At 43.4% G+C, this 18,695-nt stretch overlaps 1 protein-coding gene across 1 annotated transcript; it reads left to right on the top strand.

Moving 5' to 3' along the window:
* Positions 1-143: 143 nt before the first annotated feature.
* Positions 144-18,329, top strand: KIF2C (kinesin family member 2C; the record flags this gene model as incomplete). The annotated part of the gene is made up of 21 exons (XM_082002630.1): positions 144-207; positions 342-436; positions 1,971-2,075; positions 2,292-2,340; positions 5,004-5,123; positions 5,814-5,930; positions 6,310-6,410; positions 6,679-6,774; positions 7,974-8,028; positions 8,115-8,277; positions 8,554-8,644; positions 10,173-10,236; positions 11,397-11,488; positions 11,722-11,864; positions 13,342-13,546; positions 13,994-14,104; positions 14,543-14,610; positions 16,177-16,279; positions 16,356-16,472; positions 16,836-16,962; positions 18,253-18,329. The coding sequence occupies 21 exons, from the start codon at positions 144-146 to the stop codon at positions 18,327-18,329; spliced, it is 2,163 nt and encodes a 720-aa protein (XP_081858756.1).
* Between the last annotated feature and the right edge of the window lie 366 nt (positions 18,330-18,695).

Raw genomic sequence — 18,695 nt, 5'->3', positions numbered from 1 at the left:
GCCGGGAGGTGTAGTGTTCCTCCCCTCGCCGGTGTTTCCCGGTAGGCCCCGCGGCACGCCGGCGCGCGGGGTTTAAATCGGCGGCGGTTGCCCGGCCCTGGGTTTCGCTGCCAGGAGCCGCCCGTTGTCCTCGCGCCCGCGCCATGGAGTCCCGTCTCTGCCGCCACGTCTGCCCTGGCCGCGTCATTAACATCCAACGGAGCAACGGTGAGGGGTGGGGAGGGGAGTGGGACTGCGGGGGTCCCGGTCCCTAGGGCCCCTCGACAGCGGCGGGGCGTTGCCATCTGTGAGGGCCCCGGCATGGGACGGCTGGGCCGGGGCTCAATGCCGGCCTCTTCCAGGCTTGATTCACAAGGCGACGGTGAAGACGGTGAACGTGGAGCGGTCCTCCGTGTCCGTGGAGTGGTCCGAGGGCGGCGCCATCAAGGGCAAGGAGGTGAGTGACGGCCGGCCCACCGCCCCTTCCCCAGGCCGTGCTCATGCCCTCCCAGCCCACAGCCCCAATTTTCCCCGGCTCCAGGGGCTTTTCATGTCTTTAGCAACGGCCTTTAGCCTTTCTTTAAAACTTAATATGCCACTAATTAAGATGCCATATGAAGAGAGCTGAGTTTGATTTCCAGAATATCTATGCTGTGTGAGAATAGAGGGGAAAGGGAGCCAGGGGCACTTGAGGTTGCTGTGGCTGAAATCCTGACACGTAACGAAATCTCCTTTGGTAACTGAGCAAGCATGCTTGTCCCGTCTGTTTCTCTGGAGACCTATATTCTGGAGTTTAGTGAAAGACTTAAGGTTGCCATTGACTGGTTCTTTGAAATTGGATCTTATGCTGTTTGTGTGCATGCTGCACTCAAATATGCAAAATTTGCAGATTCGGGTATAATTGCTGTCTAAATTGTGTGTATGTCTTATGATAATAAAACTCTATTAAGACAATTGAAAAACAAGTAAATTTTCTTGCAAATTTTCTTATAAACTTTCTAATATGCTGTTAGCACATATTATATTGCCCACATAGACGTGTTTCTGAGCTAATTCGCTTTCTTAAAGATACTTAAAGATTCCGTATAAATAAATTTTTATAGATTACCTTTCATGTTAGAATGTACTATTGCTACATTTTACAGAAGCTCACCTACTTGTTTTTACTGTTTTAATGGACTCTCATTCTAAGTAACTTAAAAGCTAATTGAAAACTCAAGAATGTCCTGGAGTGGTGCTTGTGTTGCTTCATTTGGTGAATTCCAGTGCAAGCTGCTGTGATACCCGGGTTTTTGTGTACACATGCTTTCAACCTCTTCTGCAGGGTTAGGTTTGAAAAACTGAACCGAGAGAGTTGCTGTCTTTTGTGCTCGAGCCTGCCCTGCAGCTGCCTGTGCCAGGGCACTGCAGGATGAGGTGAAGGCAGGATTATGACTTCACTGGGGGGTCAGGTGGGAAGCGGTAGCTAGCCTGAGGTGAAATCGCCTGCAATAGCAAGTGAAAATGCAGGTGAATTGACTTGTGGATTAAATGATGAATTCCTTGTGTCCCAAAGGCTAAGCAGCTCTTTGAATTTATTTCAGTAAGTGCAGTCACACAGTAAACACTTAATGCTCTCCTAGCAGAGGAGTCACAGAGCAGCTGAGATTTACTAAGATTAGCAATCAGAGATTAAAGCAGTTGATGCCAAATGTGCTTTGCCTATCTCTTCAGAAGTGCTCTATGGCACCTGCAATGCTGTGTGGTGGTTGGCAGATGAGGGTAAATGGCTTAACTAGCACATTTCTTCTAGCATATTTGGATACACAAGACTACTCAAATGGAATATGAACTACTGTCTTGCCCTTCCATGGAATTTTAACATTTGGCAGGCAGTGGGTCAGGTTTGTTTGCCTGTACTGAAAGTCAAGGGTAAAAAAAAAAAAAAAAAGCAAGCCGTAAGTGGTAGCAGCAATATTCCACTCTGTAAAATCCTGCCTTTGCTCTTATAGATTGAGATTGATGATGTGATAACAATAAATCCTGAGTTATCGGAAGAACTACCTGCTGCAGATGTGAAAGAGAACCTTCCTTTGCAAGAGAATGTAACTGTACAGGTAAGTGCTTTAAAGCTATTTAGTCTCTCCTAAGGTACTAAAGTGTCAGTGGCATAGGTCTTGTTATAAACAATGCCCTCAGTCTTAAAGTTTGAGGTCTCTAACTTGTCTTTTCTGTTTCATAGTTAGACTTTGGTCAGAAATCCTTGTTGTATCAATGCTGTGCTAGTTGTTTGCAGCTTACTCCTATTACTTATGGCAGTCATTGTTTTTCAGAAACAGAAGCGTAGAACAACCCTTTCAAAAATTCCTGCTCCACGGGAAGGTGAGAAAATGTTCTTTTCTCTGCTATATCCCTGTGAAACAGTGGTGGTCTTCCATTGCAGCTGTAACATTCTAGCTGAGTGCATCATAAGGGTGCTCATTTAGGCAATGCTAATAAAGATCATACTGGTTTATACCAACACTTTGTACTCCTGAGTGCAAAAACTTTGCTGACAGAGTTCTGTCCTGTTCCTGTGAGCTGGGGTTTGTTGATGTGTTGCCCTTTTCTGCAGCTTTTCTGCAGTTACTCCTTGACACTGTTTTAAATGTCACTAGGCAGTTACTGTTGCAGTGAGTTTTAAAGTTTTGTATGGTGTTCTGCAAATGCCACAAACAACAAAAGGTAAGTGGCAGTTATTAGAAGTGTCAAAATGAGAGTGGAAAGGGCAAGAAAGAAATAGCAAGTGACAAATGGATGTCTCCTCTTCAAACAGTCCCCCTAGACAATCGCTAGAGCTTTATCCCTGGAGACATAGCAGATGAGGCAGCCCAAGTGTCAGCTGGTGTGCCATAGCTCAGTGATCGTGTGTCAGTACAGTGTTTTGAGCAAAGCCAGAGAAGATAGAGATGTCAGAGTGTGTGATTGCTAAGGATTTGTTTTTCCTGAGGCATCAGGAGTTAGAAACTCCCACGTTTTCTACCCTCTTTTAGCTTATTAGTTGACTCTCAGCTTTTTGAATTGCAAGTGGTGATGTTACAGGTCTATTTGCCATACACTTGTGTGACACTGAGGTTGAATGGTTGCTAATTTAATGATACTCTTGAAGTGCATAGTCAAAATTTGTGCTTTTCCATGCAACTGAGCTGTAAAACAAAACAGCTGGGCTTGTCTGGCCTCTTTTGTTGCATGTGATGCAAGACAGGGAAGTTGGTACCAGAAGACAGCAGTACAAATCCCCTTGTGTTGGAGAGACAGGAGTAGTCAGAGAAGCTTAGTGTGTCAAAAGTTGTTCTGTACTAGCGCATCCTGGTCGTCTTCAAATCCAGAGAACTCTCCATAAATATTGAACTGGCAAGCAAGGTGATGTGATAAAGTCGTGAGTGTCTCTAGACAGGTCAGTTAATGGACCTGGATAGCCAGCTGGAAAAATAAAGGTGGTTTAATCCAGACACTAGTTGATGGAAAAATGTTCTCACAGATGTCACAGCTTACCTGCAGTATAGAATCTAACTGCAAATCTGAAATATCTGTTGCCTTTCCTACTGGCACAGTCTTGTCTCTGAAGACCTGCTCAGAGTACAAAAGCAGCGGTGCTTTCACTATTCCTCAAATATTATTATCTGTTATATAGCTAGCTAAACCCCATGAGTGTCAGTGAGTATCTGTCTTGTTGCAAACTCTGCACTGCACCAATTAGAAAGCTAACATTGGCTTCAGGTTTTGGTTCTTGGATTAAACAAATTAAAGAAGATCAGGAGATGTCTGTCTCCATTTCATTCAGGAAAATGAGAGAAGCAGCAGCAGTCCTTTCAGAACTAATTAAGAAACAGATACTGCCTCAGTCCTCTGAATCAAGAAGAATTTGGGAGGATGCTGAATGTCCTTGCATACAAGAATCACTTGAATCAAACCCATTTAGATGCAGCAAATCTTCCAGTTGGTATGCGTGTCCAGGATCACTATCATGTACAGAAAAAGTGCTGCTGAGTTTGTGATGAGATCGGGTCTGGGCATGTGTGACAAAGAAATGGAATAAAATGCCACCTCTGAGTATAATGAAATGATGCTTTTTGTTCTTAAAGCTGCACCAGTGATACCTAATGTCTCTGCACCTAAGCAGAAGATTCCAGGTAAAGAGTTAACAGATACGAGGACTGAATTTCATGGGTATGGTTCTAAGGAATTTGATCCAGAATTGAAATTAACCCTTGGTCTGAAACAGATCTTGTGTCCTTTGAAATCATAGTGATTAATTCTGGATAAATTCTTGTGATTGCTAGAGGTGAAGGTAGTTCTAGCTTGCATATCACACTTTATTTTTTTTCATATCAGATTTGCTTTCTTTACAAATCTATTGAGGTATATGTTCCAATCCCTTCCCTAGGCAGCTTTGTGAGGGACTTGGGTTTCAGTGAAAGAAATATACCTTGACATGTGACAGTGGAGACTGCCTATAAAAGAACCCTTTCCCAAGATTTACTGTTGTGATTGTATAGAGTCTTTTAGATGAATTTAGTGTTCTCAAGCTCCCACTCCACTGTGCACCACGCACACTGTCTGTGCCTGGGTGCTGTCATGGTGGGCATGATGCTGCCCATGACCAGTTGCCAGACTGCAGTCACCATCACAGTTAGTTCACACAGTCCTGCAAGTGCCAGGCTTCAGAGCATTTCCTGGTTCCCTGATTTGTCACTGCCTACTTCTTGGGTATTAAAGTTCTGGAACTGCTGTATTAGTGAATCCTTAGTGGCATCTGAAAGAAATTCACTGGAACTACAAATCTGGAATGAACTGTTTGCTTTTCTGTAGTGGTATATTTCATGATCACTCTTCACCCACCTGCATTGCTTTGTCCTGCACTTCGCTAATGCATCAGAGATCTGGAAAAGGTCCCTTTAGCCACACATTTGTTCCCCACTGTTCTGTGCTTTGTGAGCACTTGGTTACTTCAAATGTCTGAGTGTCTGAGGCATGATGCTGACCTTGAATTTGTGTTTCCAAAGCTGTGCGTGGCCGTTCCAGGATGTCTGTTATCACAGAAACTCAGTGTGGCCTCCAGGAAAATGAGATGGGAATGGATCCCTGCACTTCTACACAAACCAGAAACAATTCGTCAGTTCCTGGTGAGTGGAGAAAGAACCCGGTGAATTCTTACTATGGAACAAGATGCTTTATGTGCATTTAATTAGCTAAACTGCAAATCCCAGGGGGAGGAGCAACCTTTACCCCTTCATATATAAAACAAGAGAGACCTAGAGGTCTGCCACTATGTAGACATCCAGGGCTCCTACCTGAAGGGCTTCCCAAAGGACTTTGGAAACAATGTTGTCAAATAATGATGTGCTTTTTTAGCCAGAGAGCTGTGGTTGTGTGTGTGGGTGGCTAGAGTGGGAATAGAAGTGCCTTAATACTGCTGACAACGCACTCTGCAACTCTACTGGTAGTAGTTTAACCTATACTGGTTGAGTAGAGAAAGAACTTGAACATACTTGAATTACGAAATTGCACTTCTTTATCTTTACCAGACCTGCCCTATGAATAGTTGAGGGCATGCCTTGTGTATTAAGTTCTGCAAAGTCATTGAAATAAGAGGCTTGATACTAAATTCTTGTCTCGTCAGTGTGGCCTTGATTTGTAGCTTTGAACAAAGGTTGGTGATCAGCAAAGGACATAAGAATTATTTGCACACTACCACAGGTCTTAGCTAGTTCTCTCTCTTGATACAATCCATTGAGGAATGCCTTTATAAATTACAAAATTATTCTTGATCTTTGGGACCTAATTATTGGGTCTGGTCTGGCTTCTTTCTGCAGCTGGCCGAACCAGGACTAGTAGGCTGAGCTGTGCTCCAGAAGCCTCACTGACAAATGTAAATGGAAATACAGAGGACCATCTGCCTGCTGCTAGAATGAGCTCTTCAGTGAGCCCAGGTACCAGGGAGCAGTGGGTAAGAACTGACTCACCAGTCAGCAACACATCATTATGTGATTGCTGCTTTGAAAAGGTGGCTCTGTCAGTAAAACTGAATATCTTAGAGTATTTTTTATTACAAATGTGTAATTCTGTTATAGTGGTATCTCCTCAGAAACTCTGCCTTTACTTTGGAGTGGTAGTGAGGCTTGCTAGGCAGCTTCTGTGGGATGTAGGTCTGGTTTGGGGAGGAAGTGCTGCAAAATTAATGACCATCCTTCTGAAGATGATTGCTTCCTGTACAAGTTTGTCAGCAACCTGGAAAGGTTGAGGTGTTTGCATTGTGCTTAAAACCTAGTATGAAAATTTAATCCAAGGAAACGTTTTTATTTTATCTAGTTCGGAGAAGATCCAACATTGTGAAAGAGATGGAGAAAATGAAAAACAAAAGGGAAGAAAAAAGAGCTCAAATTAGTGAAATCAGGACAAAACGTGCACAGGTGGAGTACTCTACAATACACCAGTAAGAGGAAATTCTATAGGATATTGTATCACAATAGTTGAAACGAAAACATTTTGGGCAGGCTTTGTTCTTACGAAGCTGTACGTAAGGATGGATTCATTCTAGTTTCAGAAAGTTCTGAATCTTGTGGCCTTTAAGTGAAATATTTCTAATTCTAGATCTAACAGATGATTGTTTAGTATGCTCTGGGTTGTTTTTGCTGTAATAGGTTAATTACTTTTGCATCCACTTGTTTTTCCATGCAGGAATTTGACAGCAGCTGTCCAAACTGGGAGTTTGCACGGATGATCAAGGAATTCAGAGCAACTTTAGATTGTCAGCCAATATCTATAACTGACCCAGTAAGTAAATACTGAGGCTACTAACTGCAGCCTGTAAACAGACTTCTTTATTTTGTACTGAAGATTTTAGCATATGAGCAACTTAGTACATCACTGCACCTTGGAAATCCTCTGAGCGTATTGTGATCTTGAGGCCTGGTGGTATATATGAGTTCACTTACCTCCCCTATTTAGGACTAAGATGCCTTGTGTTATTACTTTGCGTATGTCACTAGGGAAGAGCTTGCACTTTGACAATTATCATGCAATGATTTCTGTGATAACATCAATATTTTTTTAGAGCTTGTAAATGGCAGAGTCTATTACATAGTAGCTTAGCTTGTTGTAGGTATAGGTATAAGTCAAAACAGACTATAGCCCTATAACAGAAAGTGTTATAATTTGTAAGTCATAATAAGTAATTTTAAATTATGTCAAAAAGCAGAGGAGCAAAAGTAGAGGCCAAAAACTAGAAAAAATGGACTTGGTTGAGATCTTCAGCAATTATGGAAGAAGCATTGTTTAATACCTGAGAACAAGTAGTCCTTGTCTAGCAAAAACCTTGTTATGGTCAGTGAAAAATGACAGCATTTAAGTTCAAGCTAGGAACTAGATTAGAACACAAAGTGGTTTGTGTGCCTGCATCTTATGGGGCTGAGAACCAGCTGTTTGTGTATGTATTGCTGCATGACAGAAGAAGAGTGTGTCATCTTCTGCTTTCTGCCTCACCCAGTGGAACATGCGCTTTCCCAAACTCAGTTGGTGTGTAGCTGTGCTGCACAAATTGCTAAACTTGCTGCATCAGTAGAGAAGTCCAGGTCAAAAAATACCTCTGGTGTAACTTAAAATAATAATTTGTCTGAGTTTGACTGTAGCTGCAGTATTGCTATCAGATTTTGCTGGAAAGCTGATCAAGGACTGAACTTTTTACTAATTCTGATACAGAATATTTTGGGCACTTTCTATAGCAGAGTAGCATTTCCATCTGATGTGTTGGAGTATGCTATGCAAAGGTCAACTGTTTGCAGTGTTTCTTTTGCACTGAACGGACTTTAAGACTTGCATCTCTCCACGGGTGGGCCTGAGCAGTAGCAGAGACAACTCTGCTCAGCATATAGAAAAGTAGATGTGAGGGAGTATTGGATTCTTCTCTGTAATACTAAGTAGGTGTGGGTGTAATTTGGAAATAATTATTACTTGTTTTCTTACTTTTCTTTTAGATAGAAGAACACAGGATTTGTGTCTGTGTGAGGAAGCGCCCTCTCAATAAACAAGGTGAGTGTACTGACAAAGCAGCTCTGTCTTGGAGCAGTCTGATATTTCTTATTCTTGTTAAAACTGAGGGTCTTTTCTGTCAACAGAACTTCTAAAAAAGGAATGTGATGTGGTTACTGTTCCAAGCAAGTGTGTCCTACTGGTGCATGAGCCAAAGCAGAAAGTGGACCTAACAAAATACCTTGAAACCCAAGCATTTAGATTTGATTTTTCATTTGATGAATCCTCTTCTAATGAGATGGTATACAGGTAATGCTTTCTTCTCACTGGGAAAGACTGCCAAGATAAAAGCACAGAGCTATGTGATATATAGATGGCATCCTGGCTTAAATTGCTGCCCGAAATAAATATTAAAATCCTTTTTGGAGGAAACTAAAGGACTGAAAAGTCTAAAGCTTATTTTTGGCATCTCGCTGATTTCCAAAGGATTTGCCTTGATTTGTGTGGGTTTTTTTTTTAAGGAAAACTGATGAATCAGGGTGTGAAATGCTTGCCTTAACTATCTTTTACCTTCTGAATATCCAGGTTCACTGCTAGACCTCTTGTAGAAACTATCTTCGAGGGTGGGAAGGCGACATGCTTTGCATATGGCCAGACAGGCAGTGGCAAGACACATGTAAGTTTTTCTCCAAGGTCTCAAATTTTCCAACTTTATCCGAAGTATTTTAAAGCTTGTTGATAATGAGTAGGATTGCATAAGGAATTTGGATCTTGGTTTTGTTGTCTTGAAGCTAATACTTTATCAGTTGTTAATCCTCTTTTTCTGTAGTTTTCTGTATTGGTGGGTCTCCTTTGAGGTTGTGAGGAAAATCGTGCTAAAATAACCCCATAGCTGGCTTTTTAAAGACTTAGGATGTCCTGACAGGTTAGTGTTAGTCATGGCTATTCCTTGCCTCAAACGGCTGTTGCTGTCTAACTCCAGTTGGCAAAATGCCTACATCTGAGACAAAGGGTGTCATCTGTACCATGTTTTGAGCTTGGGAGGCATTCCAAAGACTTCAGCGATTGTATAAGAATAAGGCTCTTGTTGCACATAAACATTTAAGTGATCTGGTATTTGTGAAGTGGGCAAACTAGTGTGTTCGCTTTCTAACGGCTCCTTCCAGTCTACTACCAGTTGCAGTTTCAAGAGACCTGAAGATTGTGTTTTCTGCCTCAAATGTGATCTCTACGTTTTCAGCAACTGTATTGAGGGAAGGAAAGTGGGAAACTCTTTCATCACAGCATGATAGTGGAGTCAAATCTGCTGGTTTGTTCTGCAAGAAGTCTTTACCTCAAACCACAGTGATCTGGACTGGACTAGGCTAGCCTGCCAGTTAGAGTGATTAGACAGTTGCTGTCATTCCAGTGTTAGAGACAAGTTTTAGGCTAGGATCACCTATCATTAGTGCTATGTAGTGAGCTATAGATCCCTTCCGGTAATCCAGAAGGAAATTTGGAAGTTTTGTAGAAGTTTGGACATGGGCTGCCTCCATTGCAGTGGAATGGGCAGATAAACCTGCTCATCTTCAGCATCATTACAAGAATACAACTGTGAGGCACTAAAATCATAGGCAATGAAGTTGCTTTCCCTTCCTGATCCTAGGGTGCAGAACTAGTGCAAGGACAATAGCTGCACCTTGAATCTAGGGTGTTGCATATTAAACTCCGGTAGATTGAGAATAAAGCAAGTCACCAGGATATCACCAGCTCAGAATTTTGTTGGGATTAAAGGTACCTTGGTCAAAGGAGTTAAAGGTATTGTATGCTCTAGAAGTTTGATGTGTTTGATACCACAGACGTGAGCTTTTGTGGGTGGCAGTGGAAATGCTACTCAACCTACATCCTAAAAAATTGTTTCTTCTGACCAGAGGCTGGTTGCACTGTCAAGGCCATGCATTTCCCCTGGGAGGAACAACTGCTTTGACTCTGCACTGCAGAGCCTTACAGGCATTCAGCTGTTGCTTTGCATAGTCCAGATCTTCCTTCTGAACTGACAGGGAAGCATCAAACTAATTTTATCCTAAATTGCACTGTGTTCTAATCATCTTGCTGACATCGGAGCATATATGTATATGGTAACTTCCTAGTATGTTCCTGGGACTAAAATTAGGTACCCTGACTTGTTTGTACCACACCTTACCTCTGGCTTTTTTTCTTCACAGACTATGGGTGGAGACTTCTCCGGGAGAGCACAGAATGCCTCAAAGGGCATCTATGCTTTTGCATGTAAGTTGATTCTTCTTTAGATACAAAAATCAAATTAGTGCTTGTTTTTCTTAAATAGATAAGATCTGGTTTTGTATGGTTATTTAAAATGCTTCCAGTAAAAGACACAAAGTATTTGTGTTTTCAGGAATAAGTTGCGGTGTTTGTTGCAGAAGGTATGCCTATTTTTTTTTTTTCAGTTTCATAAAATATTTTCCATCCAGCCTGTAAGTTTCTAGATTCACACTTAGCTCACCAGAAGATAATTGGTTTTGAGGCAAAGAGATGACATATTCTAGTTTGGCATTTGCTGGGCTGAGCTATTTAATTTTGATCCTTACTTTTGTCTCAGACTAAGGATGCTGTTTGGAAATACTGACTTGAATGCAACAGAACCCTACCTATTTCTGATATAAAGCTTGTTATACAGAAAGCACATGAATGTATGTGTTATGGTTCTTCTTGTAAGTATTAGATGCAAAAAAACCTAGCACATTCAAAATGATTTCAGAAAACAGATGCGTAGAAGCCCCTCCTTGATATAATGCCTAGAAAGCACCATGAACCCTGACCACCTCTACCTTTCCCTCTAGAAAGGCACATTGTGAAACTAGCCTGTGTAGCAAGGCAGTTGAAACAAGACCAACTGTTTGCTAGTCTCTGAAAATTAGTTATGACTGGCCCTGAAAGAAAGTCATTGCTTTTCAGCTCAATATCAAAGTCTGAAGCCTAACTGTGAGAAGCTGCACTGGATCCAGCCAAAGGGTCAAGTAATCTGGTGTATTTTCTCAAATGGCAGCAATGCACATGCTCAGGGATGCGTGTTTTCTAGGCTTTCCTCAAGAAGCACTTGAAACAAATACATGACTTTTTCAGGCCTGTCCAAAACAATAGCAGATCCCAGTGTTCCCCCAGATCAGTACGGATTGCTGTCTGCAGGTGACACTAGCAGTAGAAACTTCCATATTGCCCTGTGTTTTCAGTCCCTGGATGAGGATGCTGCTGAAACTGTTCTCCAGGTAGTGGCACAGCACTGATTTTTTTCACTAGCATTTGTTTAGGATGACTGTCACTCAGCTACTAGACACGGCCTTATGGCAGTGCAATATTTGAAAGTAGATCAAGTAGCAACCAGAATGTGTTTTAAACTAGTTAACTAAACTCCTGCTTTTCCTCACTAGCACAAGATGTCTTCCTCCTCCTAAACCAGCCCAGGTACAGGAGTCAGGACTTGGAAGTTTATGTGACTTTCTTTGAAATATACAATGGAAAGGTAAGGCTTCTTTTAAATCTTGACCTGACCTCTTTGGTTGAATGTTTCATAAGTAGCTGAATGAAACTTCCTAGTTTCTGTAGTTGTATATATTCTATTGTTCTTGGTGTGCTTGGAATTGAATTGGAAGACTAGGTTAAAGGTGCTGTTTCTATATAGCTTTGTATAAAGACAGTGCAAAATGCTTAGGATACTTTCTTCAGATTTGCCTCAATTTTGTTGCCTGAATATAGGTGTTTGACCTCTTGAACAAGAAGGCAAAGCTTCGAGTCCTAGAGGATGGCAAGCAGCAGGTCCAGGTCGTTGGTCTCCAAGAGAGACAAGTCAGCTGTGCTGAGGATGTCATCAGAATGATTGAGATGGGCAGTGCCTGCAGGTTTGGTGCCTTAAAACCAAGAAGAGTCATGTCCTATTGTACCTCCATGTTGACAAAAAATATATAATGTCAGTAGCTGGTGCTTTGAGACTTAAACGGGAGCTTGTTGTTCCCAGTAATAGGCAGGCACTAAGCAGCACCTCTGCATGAAAACAAGATGATGGTTACAGAATAAAGGGCTAAGCAGGGATGGGTTTAGCCTGCCTTCCATGCAGAAGGTCAGAGTTCATGGTTCATATGTCCTCATGTAGCTCCAAGAAGAGAGAAACTATTCACATGAGGAGGTGGCTGCCCTAGTGCCACAGCTACACTTAGCAGTCTAGCTGCTATCTAGAAGTATCAGCTAGTTTACAGGAGTACAAGTAGCTCCCTGTGGGCTTGTAAGACCAAGGAAGAACAGCTGGCATCAACCTACAGTTGCTAAAATGCTTTGGCTTAACTGCGGGCTAGATGAGCTATTCAAACAAAATGCCGCATGTTTTTCAGGGATCTTGTCTAAAGAATCCTTGAGAGCAGCTGCCAAGGGACAGCCGTAGGCTTGGCAGCTCATTCTGGCAGGAAGGCTGCAGTCAGGGCAACTCTACACCGTACTGATGTCTTTAATCAGGAGCTAAAATCTGTATTATCAAGTCTTACCTGTCTCAGTTAAGTCGCAACTGCTGTGGAAACATTACCAGGCAAATGAGAACTCCTTGGCTTCTGTATTACACTGCATGTGCAGATATGTGCATCCTGCAAGCTCATTCAGCACTCTGCTGTGTGTGCTTTTTTGGCTGACAATTCAGCAAAGAACTGTTTAACATTTCAGGTTCCTGCCTCACTTTAGGACAACCTCCCTCTGTTTCCCCCAGCAGTAGGGATGCAGGTGGGACAGTGAACCTGCTAACCTTCTCAGGGACTAATAGTGAAGGTCACAGGGAGGTTTATGGTTAACTTAGACTCCAGCCTGTGTCTTGCAGTGATGGGGCAGGTACAGTTGCACAGAAGAGGTAAAGTGCCAAGCCAGCTTGGCTGGAGAAGGGGATTTACTATGATTGTAACATGCTAGCAACAGCTAACACTGTTTAGTGGGAAGCTTGGCTGAGCTTACTGTGTAATGGCAGACACACTAGGAGAATGACATGTGGCATCTCTGAGGCAGGGAAATGCAGGGCTGAAGGTACATTTTCCAGCTCCAAATGCATGTAAAGCATTAGCAGTTAGAAAGGCATTCCAGTGTAGGCTGGCTGAGTTGAGACCACCAGCTTTAATAGCCTTAAGTCTCCACAACTGGTGTGCAGGTTCATATTTCTGACAACAGTCCTTCTGTGCTTTTATATTGGAGATAATGCATGCAAACTTGAGATATGGGATATGGGTATGGGATAAATCTGGGGGAATTAAACAATTGAATGGCTGCAGGTCTTGTCAGGTGCTGTTGGGACATGTCGCATCTTCTATGACACTGTTCTAACGCTTGTTTGCATCTTTGCTGTAGGACATCTGGGCAGACTTTTGCGAATGCTAGCTCTTCACGGTCACATGCCTGCTTCCAAATCATACTACGCCGAAGAGGGAAACTGCTTGGCAAATTTTCGTTGGTGGATCTGGCAGGGAACGAGAGGGGTGCAGACACATCTAGTGCTGATCGGCAGACACGAATGGAAGGTGCAGAAATCAATAAGAGCTTGCTGGCTTTGAAGGTGAGCTACTGCTCAGGGAGAAAATAGTGCTAATCAATGCATGGATTCTGTTCAACTCTGCGGTTATCTGTTCTGTTTCTTTCCAGTGCAAGGGAAAAGAACGGCCAACAAGATCCTAGCTTAGTATGTTAGCAACACTGAAAATTATGTATACTTCCATTTAGTATGTTTCCAGGAAAGCAGTGCAGTCTTATCAAGCCAGACACTGGTACAGCCATTTCAAGCTTCACTCAAGTTGTCTTTTTTTATACATCTGATGGATATACTAGCTGTCTGGTGACAGTCAAATATCTCGAGTATATTTAAAAGGCTATGAAGCACTTACAGAGCAATAGAGATGACCTTTCTCCAGCCTATTGGGTTTAACAGCACTTGACAGTTGGTAGCTTGCAGAGCTGTTTGAGAAGAGATGCAGATATTGCATTCACAAGACTTGTCTTTTCTTAGGAATGTATCCGAGCTTTAGGGCAGAACAAATCTCATACCCCTTTCCGGGAAAGCAAGCTGACCCAGGTGTTAAGAGACTCTTTCATAGGAACAAACTCTAGGACCTGCATGGTGAGTATGCGCACGGCACAAACACACTGCTTATGGGTTCTGCAATTTGACCAAATAGCTGCATGGTCTTCTAGAATGAGGGGACTTTGAAGCCAGGAAGCTTCAGTTCTCTGCAAAAAAGTCATACAGTTTTCCTCTTCAACTCACCCATGGTGACAGATCAAACCTGGTGGGCTTTGCCCAGCCCCAGTAGAAGCAGGGCTGCAGAAGTCTGGTTTGCTCTGTGTGCACAGTGGGTGTACACAAAGCTGGTGGAAAGCTGGATACAGGGCTGCTGGCATGTCCCACAGGAGGTATAAGAAAAATAGACTTGACAGAATGTCTCAACTCTGACCCTTTGCCCTAACATGTCCCAGCTGCCTAGTGAGATTTGCAGGGCCATTAACATGAGCACAAGTCAGATGTGGGAGTCACTGAGGTCTTCTGTTCTGTTTGCAGATAGCAATGATTTCTCCAGGCATGAGTTCGTGTGAGTACACCTTAAACACACTGAGATACGCTGACAGGTAATGGCCCTTCTGACCTGGGCATTCTACTCTTGTTGCAGAAGGTGTTTCAGCTGCTTTTATTTGAACCAAAAGTTCTCTTGTTGTTACTGCCTGTAATGGCAATTTGGAGGTTGGTTGTTAGGAGCAAATTATCTTAGAGCTGTCTTATGAAACTAACTTGTGTGTTCTGTGTGTGAGACATAATAGAGACTGTTAAACTGTGACTAATGTCTCCTTTCCTCAGAGGAGGAGTCACTCATGCTAGACTTCAGACTGCCCTGGTTTTTGTAGGGGCTTTACCCTGTCCTGAATGGTTACCTCCATGCCTGTTACTTTTTGTAATACTTTGGGTCCCATCTGTAAGCGGTGTGCTAAGAATGTGTCCCTGACATGGCCCTACCGATGACACAAAACACTTGGTGTTCTTGATGGACTTTGATATGAACTAATAGGGTGTGGCACCTTGGAGACTTTGGGCAAAATCTGAAAGACCTGGAGATCTCAAATGCCTTGAAGCAGATAGTGGGAGTATGTGTTTTGAGTGCCCTGTGGTTGACCTTGGGTACCTGCAGGGCAAGGTAGATTTGCAGGGACTGAGCCCCAGGTTTCCCTGGGGGTCTTGCTGATACCTGGAATGCCTGTGACAGAGCAGTGAGTACCTCCTGGTCTCATGCCTCTAGACCTCTCTGGTGAGGTGACAAGTAAAAAGGAGACTGTGACTTTTGTCATATGTTAACAAGATGACACTTACACATTTCAGGCTTGGTAGCTTTCCTTCAATTAGTTCACAAAAGGCTGCTTGGTTCCTTCCTGGAAAGCATTCCACTCTCTGAAAGGATGTATGGTAATTCTGGTCATAAACATGCAGGAACACTGTGAATCTTGACAGATTCCCAGATTAGGTTCTGGATTGAGGTTGCATTTTCTTCTTCTGGTGGACAGTCATTCCCGCTCACCTGAAAGTACAGGACAAAATGCAGCATCTGGCTTAGTGTTCTCCAGTAAGATTCTAGTCTTGAGCTGGGCCCATTGGATTCTTAGCCAGTGCACAAGGCAAGCTATAAGAAAGGGGGTATTAGGCTGAAACTCACTGGAAATATGAAGTTAATGCTAGTAACTGGAATGAAATGCCCAGCTGGTATCTGACCTCTACTTCTAGTACCATATTATCAGCCCATGGCTTTTATCCTTATTATAGAGCTATTCTGGCACAGTGGGTCTCTGGGAAAAATCAACCTTATTCCTTTCCTTTCCGTACTAACTTCTCTTAGTTGGTCATGACAGACCAAGCTGACATGTGGAAGACAGCTTCTGTGAAAGGCATTGCTGGCAATTAGCATTCTGTACTTGGACATTTCTCTCCAGGACAGGTCCTAGATTGGGCATGGTAACAAACCTCAGCTTTCCTTCCCACAGTCCTCTGGGGTTTCTGCCCATGTGAGCTTGTTCTGGGGGTGGTGCAACTTTTTAAGTGCAGATGAATGTTTTTTGCTGAGCACTGATTGATTGCAGTAGCTATTTTGTGATGCTGTAGCCCAGAAACTGCTGGAAGAAGAGTTTGAGTGACAAATCTTCTTCTTGTAGAGTGAAAGAGCTCAGCCCTCATAATGGAGGTGGTGAAACACAGAATCAGATGGAGACTGAGAATGAGGAAACGGAGACCAGTGGAGAAGGCTCAGGTTATAATGTATGTCTATGCAGTGGCTGAACAGATCTCAAAGCTGGGAACAACTTGCTGTTCTTACTTGGGCCATTTCTTGCAGCTCTCCAAGAATGAGGAGGAAGATCTCTCTCCTCATGTGTTCAACTTTTGTGATGCTGTGACTCAAGTTAATGAACGGGAGGAGAAGATTGTAGAACAGCTTAGAGAACTGAGACAGGTATGTGGAAGAGGCAAGCCCAGCCTGGGCTGCCTTTCACATGTTAATAGCACCTTGCCTTGTCTGAGCCAAGTGCTGCTGGGTAGGCTGTGGGCTGTAATGCAAGATGCTGTACTTTTTCCTCACTGCCAACTTTTTCCTGTGGTTTCCTGCCCAACTGGTTAAACTGGGGCATTTCAGTGCTTGTGGCCAGTTGGTTCCCCTTCCCCTCCAACTGGCAACCTCTACTTTCTGCTAATGAGCACTGATGGGTGGTACTGCTCTGTAGAAGCTCAGCTCTGTTGATTGGTGTGCCAGATTTGAAGAAACTAATTGAATTTCCAGAACGTCAGTTTCTCATCACTGTTATCCTTGTAAATATAGAGAATGACGATTGACCTTGACTACCTCTTGGGAATCACGGAGCAACCAGACTATGATCTGGAGACCTTTGTGAGCAGAGCTAAGCACTTCATAGAGGAGAGCTCAAGAAACTTTGTTAATGTCAGAGGTATGTTAGTGCTTGTCTCTGACTAGCACAGTCACTAATCTCTTTTGAAAGATCTGAAAGGTAACACCAGCATATCTGTGGGGGTTTGAGCACCCACTCTTCCTGCACAGCTTATGGTTTGTATCACTTTCCTAGGTGATCCACAGGGGCATATCTGAAATGTCCTATTGTCTGCACTTGCCAAAATAAAATTTTGGCTCATAACTTCCACTTGCTTTGCACTGCCATATAAAACTGCCTTCCCTTGAGCAGAATACAGTATCCACCAAGAGCAAAGGAGCTGAAGTCTGTTTGGCTAGTCGGTTATATAGTTCACTTTTTGCCTTGGCCAAAAAACAGATTTTGAGAAATAAGTCCCAATGCCATGTTGTGGGGATTCATAGGGGTATGCCCACTGTTTCCACTCCTGTTTCTATGGATATCAGGCCTTAATGCCCATCTACTTGTAACTGCCAGGCATATACTGAGATGCCATTGTCTGCCAGCACCTGTCTGGCTCACCTTTGCCTCAGCACATGGCATTACTTAACATGCAACAAAATCCCTCCAACTGTTCAGTTCCGACCCAGTTCAGAGACTTCCCAGCTCTGTGCAGGGGGATGTCAGTTGCTTCTTCCCTGAGCACTGCCTGCCTTGTTTGGACCGTGCTGGTTGAAGCAGTGGTAGAGAAGCAGCAAGGCACAGATGTGTCAGCCAAGCTCATACATGGGTAACAGAGTGCCAGGTACATAGCCTGCCTGACTAGGCCAGGGGAAGCTGCACTGGTAACTGCTACTTTCCTGCCACCTTTGATTGCTACTTGAGCCATTACAGCTGGCATAGTGTTTTGCCTCAAAAAAAGGGCTCTGAGGGTTTTTTATTTTAATTGTGGCATCAAGGTGAACTGTTAACCTGAAGTAGTGACTTTTTTCTTAAACAGTCCTAGCTGTCCTCCCATCTCAAATGCAGCCCGAGAGCTGTATCCCTCCATTCACCATGGAAGAGTGGTGACAAAAGTAAATGCCCTGCTGCCCTCTCTGCCTCACAGGCCAGGGAAATCTAGCCCTCTGGGATGGTTGGATTAGTGGCATTTAGTTTGAACTACAAACTCTAGGCTTGAAACTGTTGATGAGTAGAAATAAACAAGTACAGCTGAAGAACTTTGTGGGACCAGGCAGGGTTTGATGTTGGCTGAGCAGTTCTTGCCCAGTTCACTTCCCTCTGGCCCTTGCAGAGCCCTGCTGAGGGGGGCAGCTGGGCTGTGGAGTTCAGCTTCCAGGTCACTCACGCTGCCACTGTCTTTCTTTACAGAAACGTTGGATGCCCTGGGGGCTGCCATGCAAGTGGAGGAGCAAGCCAGCAAGCAGATGAGCCGGCAGAAGCCTTAGTAAATACAGCAAAACCTGGTTCACAAGCAGTTTTCTGTGTCTTGCATGTTTTTCAGTGGTTTGTGTAACTCCTGTTTTAAATGTGGTAGAGTGTCTACAGGTCATGTGTGCCTGAGGGCAGTGAATGTGGCAGCCTCTCTTCATGGCCTGGTATCGAGGTACTCAGCAGAGTACTGGAACAACCTCTTGCAAGACTTGGGGAGGGGGGCCTGAGCATCTGCTAGATGTGTCTAGCACCTGGCCCTTTGCCAGTGACAATGGTGGTCTCTAATAGAACTAGATACACATGTATAGTTTTCTAGTGTACATATAACTTCCAGATGTGCTTGAAACATTGCAAAATTGTTGCAAGTCTGGCTTTTCTAG

The sequence above is a fragment of the Phaethon aethereus genome (genome assembly GCF_964289735.1).
Source record: "Phaethon aethereus genome assembly, chromosome: 8".
Taxonomy (NCBI): domain Eukaryota; kingdom Metazoa; phylum Chordata; class Aves; order Phaethontiformes; family Phaethontidae; genus Phaethon; species Phaethon aethereus.
The sequence above is the reverse complement of the archived record's forward strand: the minus strand, read 5'-3'. Positions and strand labels throughout refer to the sequence as shown.